Source organism: Urtica dioica, chromosome 2, assembly GCF_054948205.1.
Source record: "Urtica dioica subsp. dioica isolate 48M chromosome 2, U.dioica_male_clone48M_v1_H2, whole genome shotgun sequence".
Taxonomy (NCBI): Eukaryota; Viridiplantae; Streptophyta; class Magnoliopsida; order Rosales; family Urticaceae; genus Urtica; species Urtica dioica.
This window is the reverse complement of record NC_142757.1, coordinates 34,335,023-34,345,974: the sequence shown is the minus strand read 5'-3', so window position 1 is coordinate 34,345,974 and position 10,952 is coordinate 34,335,023. Positions and strand designations below refer to the sequence as shown.

At 34.7% G+C, this 10,952-nt stretch overlaps 1 protein-coding gene across 1 annotated transcript; it reads left to right on the top strand.

Annotated features, from left to right (window-relative positions):
* Positions 1-412: 412 nt before the first annotated feature.
* On the top strand, positions 413-1,725 carry LOC149404515 (uncharacterized). Its single transcript, XM_089607558.1, has 2 exons — positions 413-1,433; positions 1,691-1,725. The coding sequence occupies exons 1-2, from the start codon at positions 413-415 to the stop codon at positions 1,723-1,725; spliced, it is 1,056 nt and encodes a 351-aa protein (XP_089463684.1).
* The last annotated feature ends 9,227 nt before the right edge of the window (positions 1,726-10,952 follow it).

Genomic DNA, 10,952 nt, shown 5'->3' with positions numbered 1-10,952 from the left:
AAACACCAAAAAGTAGACTCAAGAAACAAATTTCAAACCGTTTGAAGTGGATTAAAAACACAAAATATATATGTTTAGATACGAATGCCCATCTAGCATCCAGAAAAAGTAGACTCAATGTAATATGAAGAAATCAGTGTTATTCTGTTATTTATTATCCGATTATTCTGTATAGTTGTTAGGATCGGATTTTATTCTATATTTATCTTTTGTATCTAGCTAATTAAGTTAGTTGTTGTTTTTATGTATATTCTGTTAGGTTGTAAATCCTATATATACGCCTATTATGGCTTAATAAAATTCATTCGATTATTTCCATAAACTTTCATGGTATCAGAGCGATACTCTTATGGAAAAATCGACAAACCCTAAAACACCAAATACCTCTTCCTCTATTACTCAAATCAATAGTATGGAAACATCCCATTCACCAATAGTTCACTCGTCTATGTTCATAACTGGGCACAGACTAACAGGACAAAATTTCCTAGAATGGGCTCAGTCCGTGAAGCTTGCGATTGATGGAAGAGGAAAGCTTGGCTTCTTGACGGGCGAAATCAAGCAACCGAAGGTAGGAGACGATGGATACGCCACCTGGAGGTCTGAAAACTCGCAGGTCATGGCATGGCTGCTCAACTCGATGGAAGCCTCAATTGTCAAGCCACACATGTTCTTGAAGACGGCCAAAGAAGTCTGGGACTCAATCAGAGAGACGTACTCTGATCGTGAGAATGCTTCGCAGGTCTTCGAGCTAAAGATAAAGTTGTGGCAATCCAGGCAGGCTGACCGAGATGTGACGACCTACTACAACGAGATGGTGGCGCTGTGGCAGGAGCTGGACCAATACAATTCTGACACATGGGAGAGTAACGTAGATTGCGCTCGGCAAAAAAAGCGTGAGGAAAATGACCGGGTTTATGTCTTTTTAGCAGGTGTGAATCGTGATCTTGATGAGGTGAATGGAAGAATTCTTGGTAGAAGACCGCTGCCCTCTATCCGAGAAGTCTTCTCTGAAATCCGAATCGAAGAAAATCGAAGAAAGATCATGCGTGGCACTGAAAGAACTGGCGATCAGATCCCGGAGACATCTGCTTTGTTTACACACGGAAATGAGGAGAAGAAGAAACCGTGGTGTGAACACTGCAAGAAGCCTTGGCATACAAAAGAGACCTGCTGGAAGATCCAAGGCAAGCCAGCGGGATACAAGAGGAAGAGAGAGAGAGCTCTTCAAGCTAATATGGCCGATACTTCTCAAGAGCAGTCAGCCAACTCCGAGCAGCCACCATTCACTAAGGCTCAGATAGATCAGATCCTAAAGATGCTACAAACCACACAAAAAGCCTCTAACTCTGATATTCCCTCGTGTTCCTTCGCAGGTCCTCTGTCTTCTTATCTTTGCTCTAAAGAAAATAATGTTTGGGTTATAGACTCAGGTGCCACAGATCATATGACCTCAAATTCAAGCCTTTTTTTGTCATATAAACCTTGTGCGGGAAATAGGAAAGTAAAAATTGCAAATGGCTCTCTTTCACCAATTGCAGGGACAGGAAAAATAAAAATATCTGATTCCATCTCTTTGTCACAAGTCCTTCATGTTCCCAACCTAGCTTGCAATCTTGTTTCAGTGAGCAAAATTACCAAAGAGCTTAATTGTTGTGCCTACTTCTTACCTGATTCTTGCGTTTTTCAGGAGCTAACAACGGGGAGGACGATTGGCAATGCTGAGGAGCATGATGGACTCTATTTCTTAGAAGATGGATCAGCCACGAATAAAATAGGTCAAAAAGCCTCTTGTCTTCAAATTTTTTCTTTCCCAGATAATAAAGAAGTGTATTTACAACACTTTAGACTAGGACATCCTAGTTTTTCTTATTTAAAAAGGTTGTATCCCAATCTTTTTATAAATAAAGACCTTTCTTCTTTTCATTGTGAAATTTGTGCTTTAGCTAAACATCATAAAAGTAATTATCCTAGTCGGGTCTATACTCCTACGTCTCCATTTACACTAATTCATAGTGATATCTGGGGACCATCTAGAGTATCTACATCAAATGAGAAGAGGTGGTTTATGGCTATAATTGATGACCATACCAGAATAAGTTGGGTTTACTTGCTAAAAGAAAAAAGTGAGGTTGAAACCATTTTTAAAATTTTGTTCGGCATGGTTCAAACTCAATACAATGCACAAATTAAAATGTTGAGGAGTGATAATGGTCGAGAGTATTTTTCAAAAAGCTTACAAAAATTTTTTGCTGAAAAAGGTGTCATTCATCAAAGTTCATGTATTGATACTCCAGCTCAAAATGGTATTGCGGAAAGAAAAAATAGACATCTCCTTGAAGTTACAAGAGCTCTTATGTTCTCAACTAAAATTCCAAAATATCTTTGGGGAGATGCTTTACTTCATGCTACATATCTTATTAACCGCATGCCCTCTAAAATATTGGATTTTAAAACTCCAATAGATGTTTTTCAAAAATATTTTCCTAATTCTCGAACCATTAACTCCATGCCATTGAAAATTTTTGGATGCACTGTTTTTATTAAAAATCCTAATCGGACAGCAAGTAAACTCGATCCAAAAGGTAAAAAATGTGTTTTTCTAGGAGTTCCACCTACTCAAAAAGGATATAAATGTTTTGATCCATCAACTAAAAAAATGTTTATCACCATGGATGTTGTTTTTTTTTTTAAATGAAGCTTTTTTTGATAGTTATCTTCAGGGGGAGACTCATAATGAAGATACAAAGTGTCTAGAGTTAGATTTTCTAAAAACGGATGAAATGGGTGATTTTTTAAAAAATAATGAAGATGGTGAAATTAATCCTAATTATAATATGGAACTTACTGATCAAATTAATGATCATGAAAGTCAAAGTGAACCACCTCACATTATAAATGAAGAAAGTGAATCTGGTGAAACAAAAAAGAGGAAGATGTTAAGTCCTTTTGACAAATTTTATACGAAGAGGAACCGGAATCAAGAAATAGAGGCTGTCATCGCTCCTACAATAGATCATGAATCCGAGCCGGAAGTGGTTAATGAAAAAGGTGAAGAAATCCTAGAAATTGATCTTCCTATAGCTCTAAGAAAAGAAAAAAGGTCTTGTACTATGACTCCTCTATATCCTATGTCTGCCTATGTCTCTAATACTCGTCTATCTATGTCCTTCAATACCTTCACCACAAATGTGTCCTCTCTTGTCATTCCTAAAAGTATACAGGAAGCCCTATCTGAACCCAAATGGAAGGTGGCTGTTATGGAGGAGATGAATGCACTTGAGAAGAATCAAACATGGAGGCTTGAAGAGTTGCCTCGTGGGAAACAGGTTGTTGGCTGCCGATGGGTATTTACACCCAAGTTCAATGCCGATGGGAGTTTAGAAAGGTACAAAGCGAGACTGGTTGCAAAAGGGTATACTCAAACCTATGGCATCGACTACATGGAGACATTTGCCCCGGTCGCAAAGCTAAACACCATCAGAATCTTACTCTCAATTGCTGCAAATATGGACTGGCCACTTAGACAACTCGATGTTAAGAATGCATTTCTTAATGGTAAGTTGGAAGAAGAAGTCTACATGAGTCCACCTCCTGGTTTTGAAGACATGTTCGGAGGAAATGTTTGCAGGCTAGAGAAGGCTTTGTATGGGCTGAAACAATCTCCACGAGCTTGGTTTGAGAGATTCACGCAGTTTGTGAAGAAACAGGGCTATAAGCAATCTCAGTCGGATCACACTCTTTTTATCAAACACTCAAGTGAAGGTAAAATGTCAATCCTAATTGTTTATGTAGATGAAATTATCCTCACATGAGACGATCTGAAAGAGATGGAGGTCTTGAACGAAAAACTGGCTATGGAGTTTGAAGTGAAGAACTTGGGGGAGATGAAACATTTTTTGGGAATGGAGATTGCTCGGTCAAAGAAGGGAATCTCCGTGTCTCAGTGAAAGTATATCCTTGATTTGCTTCAAGACACTGGAATGAGTATGTGCAAGCCAGTAGACACGCCCATAGATCCCAACTTGAAGCTGGGAAACATCAAAGAAGGAGTCCCAGTCAACAAGCAACAGTATCAACGTCTTGTAGGAAGACTGATTTATTTGTCTCACACGAGGCCGGACATTGCCTTTGCTGTGAGTATGGTGAGTCAGTTCATGCACTGCCCATTTGAAGAACATCTTGAAGCAACGAATCGTATACTCCGATTCCTAAAAGGCTGCCCCGGATAAGGACTCCTGTTCAGAAAAGGAGACAAACGAGGAGTAGAGGCGTTCACCGATGCAGACTACGCAGGGTCTGATGTAGACAGAAGGTCTACTTCCGGGTATTGCACTTATGTCTGGGGTAACTTGGTGACATGGAGGAGTAAGAAACAAAGTGTAGTGGCGAGGAGCAGTGCAGAATCAGAATATCGGGCAATGGCGAATGGCGTATGCGAGCTGTTGTGGATAAAAAGGGTTCTTGGAGAGCTGAAGATGGAGATTAATCTGCCTATGAAGCTATTCTGTGACAATAAAGCTGCGATAAGTATCGCACACAATCCGGTCCAACATGATCGGACAAAACACATCGAGGTGGATCGACATTTCATTAAAGAAAATTTGGAAGCTGGAATTATATGCATTCCTTTCATCGGAACAACAGAGCAGACTGCAGATGTCCTTACTAAAGGACTATTCCGACCTATTTTCGAGAAGATGGTTTCCAAGTTAGGCATGTACGATATATACTTGCCAACTTGAGGGGGAGTGAAGAAATCAGTGTTATTCTGTTATTTATTATCTGATTATTCTGTATAGTTGTTAGTATCGGATTTTATTCTATATTTATCTTTTGTATCTAGCTAATTAAGTTAGTTGCTGTTTTTATGTATATTCTGTTAGGTTGTAAATCCTATATATACGCCTATTATGGCTTAATAAAATTCATTCGATTATTTCAATAAACTTTCATAATATTTTCATAACCAAAGTAGACTCACGTGTCAAACTACAGAAAAATTCATAAGGGACTAATGTAGATTTATTTAAACACAAAAAAGTAGACTCAAAAAACAGATTTCAAACAGTTGAAGTGGATTAACAACACAATATATATATATATATATATATATATATATATATATATATATATATATGTTTTAAACTAATAGATATGAATGCCCATCAAGCATCTAGAAAAAGTAGATTAAATGTAATATTTTCATAACCAAAGTAAACTCACGTGTCAAACTACATAAAAATTCATAACGGACTAATATAGATATATTTAAATACTATAACGTAGAAATACTACGAAAAATGTTGACATGAAAAAACTGGAATGAAAATAAATAATTTAAAAATAAATTCGTAAAAATAACTGAGTTTACCTGGAATTATTTGACAATGTAGCCACGATTAACAACACAAGCTCTCGGAAAATGATGATAAAAAGAAAGAACGATGAGTAATATGGACAAATCGAAAAAACGATAGAGAGCGAGAGAGAGATATATACAGAGAAATAGAGAATGAGAGAAAATAACCTAAACTCGGAGTTCGAATCGCAGTTTAATCGCCGTTCAAACTAAAAATTCCAAAACAAAGAGCCGTCAATAAAAATCGAGAAGCTCTGAGTCGAAATCCATCGTCGAGAACACAAAAAAGTCAAGAAATGGATGAATAACCTAGACAAATCAAAATAGCAAGAGAAAGAGAAAAAGAGAGAGATAGAATAAGAAATAAATTACCTAAATTCGAAATTCGGAGTTCGATATCGCAGTTAGATCTCCGACTTCAATAGCAGAATAAAATCGGAATTCCAAGAAAAGCGACAGTCGAAGAAAATTTGAAATGCTCTGATTCAAATCCTTCTTCGAGAAACACGAAAAAAAAAAAAAAAAAAAAAAAAAAAAAAAAAAGAATAGAGTGAAAAACTAGACAAATCGAGCGCGAGAAGGAAAAATAGAAAGACAGACGGTTTGACGAAGAAAATGAGAAACTGCTCAAAATGACGCGCGGGAATCAAGAAATTAATGACAGGGGTAATTAGGACATTGCATAGATGACATATATGCAAAAAAAAAAAAAAAAAAAAAAAAAAAAAGACACGAATGCAATTTAGACTCATTTTTGATACAAATGAAATAATGTGTCGTTGTTGTGACTTCAACAGCAAATTCCACTGCGTTTTGAGTGTTTCTTTTGTGGGTTAGACTCGATCCAGGGGCAGAAATCAAAGAATGTGAATCAGAAAAAAAAAATTAATTAATAAATTGTTTACGTGCTTGCGATATCTTTTGAATCGATTAAAAGCAGAATGACTAAATTAGTAAATGACAAAAATACCCATATTTTATAATTAAAAAAGGCTATTCATGAATTAAAAAAGAACTTTGTAACTAACTAGGCCATTACGAACAAGACGTATGGGATATAGCCAAAGTTTGCATATTTTTCAAAAAAAACTAGTCAAACAGCATAAATGGCATAAGTGATAATTAGTAAAAATTACTTTTATGACCTTAATTGTTTAAATTCGTCACTTTCTCTCTCTTTTGGTTTTGAATTCGTCAACTTTCTGTCTCATACGTTTTTTCAAACATTTTTTTTATCAAAACTTCAAAGATCCATATCTATCGAAATTGAGTGATTCCAAATCATACGGATTCGTGGCGCTGAGATCTTCAAAAATAGACCCATTGTGTTGGATGAAAAATAATTTTTAATGTCATATATGTAGAAAAATCACGTTACTGCCTTAGATATGAGAATAACATAAAATTTTCGGAAATCATCTGAAAATAAATGGAAATTTATTGACTATTTATGGAAAAGTCATTACAAACACACGTAAATATGACGCATTAAACATGATTTTTCATCAAACACAATAGATCTACTTTTGAAGATCTCGGCGCCATGAATCCGTAGGATTTGGAATCACTCAATTTCGAGTTCATATTAAATAGATATGGATTTTTGAAGTTTTTATGGAAAAAAAAAATATAGGAAATAAAGTAAGATAATGACGAATTTAAAAAGTTAAGGTCATAAAAGTAATTTTTATTAGTTATCACTTATGCCACCTAGGCTGTTTGATTATTTTTCTAAACGTTTGCAAACGTTGGCTATTTCCGAAACATGAATATTTTTGTTGGCTATTAAACTCCATTGCCCATTAAAAAAAGGGTCCTTGGGAAAGTAGTTCATTTAAACATTTGATATTGCTAAATAGTCAACGTTTGGTAAATCTTAGGTAAATAGTCATTGTGGGGTATAAAAAATAATAAATAATTTTTTTATTATTTATTAGGCTTTAGTTCGGCCAAAGCCCAATAAGTGATTCAGCCCGGCTCTAAGCAAGAAGCTCAAGCCCAGCTCACTGAGGAGAACAGATCGCCCGTATTGACCCGATCAAGGAGCGAAGTCATGGTCAAGCTGGAACCTCGCCGAGAAGACTGGATCTAAGACTTAGCAAACCTGCGACGTGGCGAGGACAAGCTGATCAACACGTGTCCAAGAGATGATTCTTTCTTTGCCTACAAATAACGACTGTTGTATTCATTTTCGCACACATAAGCTTCGACTATGTCTTTCACTTTAATTCGAATTCTCTCGGTCTTTGTTGAGTTCGCCTTCTTGATCTCGGCACTTCGCCCCCTTTGTAAACGTTTATTATTAAATTAAATCGGGATTTTATTTTTGTTTTTTATACGAAGTCTTCTGAGACCTATTATTAAATAAAACAAATATATCGCATATTTATTTATGAGTGTTGACGATCCCGAAATCGACATCAACAGTCATTTTCATGTATTTACAGATGTAAATCTTAAATAAATAGCAACCTCCATATATTAGTCACGTCATTATTTACAGCTATTTATCCAAGATATACCAATCGTAGGCTATTTAGCAATGTCAAATGAGTTGTCTATTTTCTTAATTTTTTTGTTAAAAAAATCATAAACCGTTAATTTGAAATTGGGGTTTGCTCCATTAAGACCCAACAACATGAACATGATCTAGATATAGTTAATAATCATACTCCAGTGAATAGGGATAGAACATCGATCAGCGACTGAATCCAACCAAACATGTCCTAAAGGGTCGACTTAACATATTGTGAGGCCTAAAACGAAATCATAAAAAAAAATAAAAAAAACTTAATGTAATTGTTATTTATTCAATGAGAACAGAATTTAAGAAAAGAACAAGAGACTTTTCTTTTAGATTATATCTATTTTTTTCATATTTGTTTAATCTTAATAATACCCTAATCAATTGATAACTTTTTACCATATAATATTATTCTTTACATGTTTTCAAACCAAATTAATATTTATTGGCAATAGACAACAATTAATTAAAAAAATACAAATAACAAAAAATTAATTCAAATACAAGGAGCAAATTACACAAATAAGTGAATAAAAAAATAAGATAGATCCTAAAAATTATAATGGAAGATACAATTCTTTTATTTCAGTCACTATAAAACTGGTTACTGTTGGACATTTAAAATAATAAGGTTTTGTTTGCTTAAGAAAACACACAAAAAAAAAAAAAAAAAATTAAAAAATTAAAAATAAAAAAATTGTACACAGCTTATGCAATATAACGTAAGTAAACTCTATCGACTTTTAACCTTTTAATATTATATTTTTGTGGATAAATAATGAGCTATTAGTAAACTATGTAAAGTTGTATGAACTTTAAATAATTTTAATTTGGAGAGTGTAGCAAAATAGTCAGTTTGAAACTATAGATTTTGTTTTTAGCATATGTTTTTAGTCAACATGCTTAGGTGTAAAAAATTAATAGACTAATTTACCCTTTTAATTAATCAAATGGAAATAATGAATATAGCGATATTAAATAAAAGGCAATATCGATAGTAAATAACAGGCAATTTCAAAATAAATCTCATCAAAACATTCGTAACAAATATAACATTAATTACGCGTGTGTTAGAGGTTACACATAGCCTTAAACCTCTAACAAATCAAAACAAAATATTTCCTCAAAGATATCATTAATAATGAGGCACGTAAATCTAGACCGGCTTCACCAAATTTCAAAACCAACTAAACTCCTGGACTGGACGCGATATTTTGGGGAAGCTCATACCAGTTTGGCTCATACACGCTAAATAACCAGAAGCTAAAATCTTCAACGCCATAACCAAACATTTCGAAGCCCTGAAAGCAGTCGAAAGTCCACCGAAATCAGTCAGGTAATACATGCAGAGGAAGAAAAAAACGATTAAAAGATTAAAAAAAAATCTCATAGGACTCGATCAAGATCATCGAAGGTATGTTTTCTAAACACATTTACAAATTTCATGTTTTACATAGCTTGGGAAAACAAAAAGCGTTCATGTGTTGTCAAATAAAATTAGGGATTTGGTAATAAAAATGGATTTCGATGGTTGGTTATTTAAAATGTTTTGGTTATTTTAAAAAATTTTCGATATTTGGTTATTTCAAAAAACTCATGTTTTAGCATCAACGATTGATATCAGAATAACTTCTGAAAAAATGGATTGGGGTTTTGCCCAAATGATTTGAATATTTTCAATAATTTCCAATAATTTCTATTTTTTTAATCAATGACTTATGACTTTCATGTGTTGTCAAATAAAATTAGGGATTTGGTAATTGTCACGCCCCGGTAAAAGATGGGGCGTGATTAAAGAATAAAATTAAACATTAATAAACTTTACAAAACTATCCCACGGTGCATACTCAGTTATTTACTTTACAAGTCCAAAGATAAAAGAAAGAAAACGAAAAATAAAACCAACCTTCGACACTTGATAGTCTATCCAGCGAAAACCATCAAACTCTCGACCACACTTTATTCCGAGGTCTTCCTAACCCTTCTCCTTCTCACATCCTGATTATAAGAAAAATTTGAGGAAATGGGGGTGAGCCTGAGGATCAGTAGGTGCTATAGTAATGGTTTGATTTTTAAAAAGATTTTCGAAAACAATACTTACTTTATAATAATAATATCCTTGTCACGCGTAAATCACCATACACATACAAGTATAATAATAGTCTTATACGTGTAAATCACCATACACGCACAAGTATAACTTGCAGGAATGTAAATTGCATGAATGTAAATTGCATGAATGTAAATGACGGAATGCTGATGCTAGAAATGTAAATTCAAGAAATGCAATTGAATTTAAATGTGCATCTACGCTCATTTAAACGTCTACTATTTCCTGAGCCCCTGTCAACATAACCCGTGACAGTCCTCTGATCAGAATGGTGCACTCTCCACACCCTTATATATATACGATTGCACTCTCCGCTTCATATATATACGTTTCCGGCTCTATCAGGATATACAAAACATTTTCTTTCGCAAATACAGGATATATGTATAATATCGAAAATATTCTCAACTTCATAATCGGATATCCCGAGTTGAAGTTCCGCCACATTTTGAAAACGATTCTAGGTTTCGTGGCACGTTCACAATCATTTTCATTTCGAAAATAATATATACTTGAGGCCATACCATAAAATCAGGAGAGAAAGGTTATAATAACCTACCTCGAAAATAAGCGTCTATGTCGCTCTTCCACAGACGTTCGCTCGTCCTGTGAACCTGAACATTCACTAAAACCGAGACTCCAGACGTTCACTTACTCCGTGAACCCTCTAAACGACTTTCAGTCTTGAGTCCTATCACGATAAATCAAACCGATCCTGAATCAGAATCCTATGAGTACTTCACGATACTCAAACTCAAACGTACGATTTAATAATCGTAGAACCCAAAGACATATCCACTATAAGGAATCCAAGTTCTCAGAATAAAAATCCAAACAATGGGAGAACAAGAAAACTCGAACGGAAAATCCACGATCAATTTCTAAAAACCCGAAAGGTAACTCTAGCAAGCAAGTATCGTTCTTTTCTTTTCCGAATTCCAAAGGAAATATCAAAT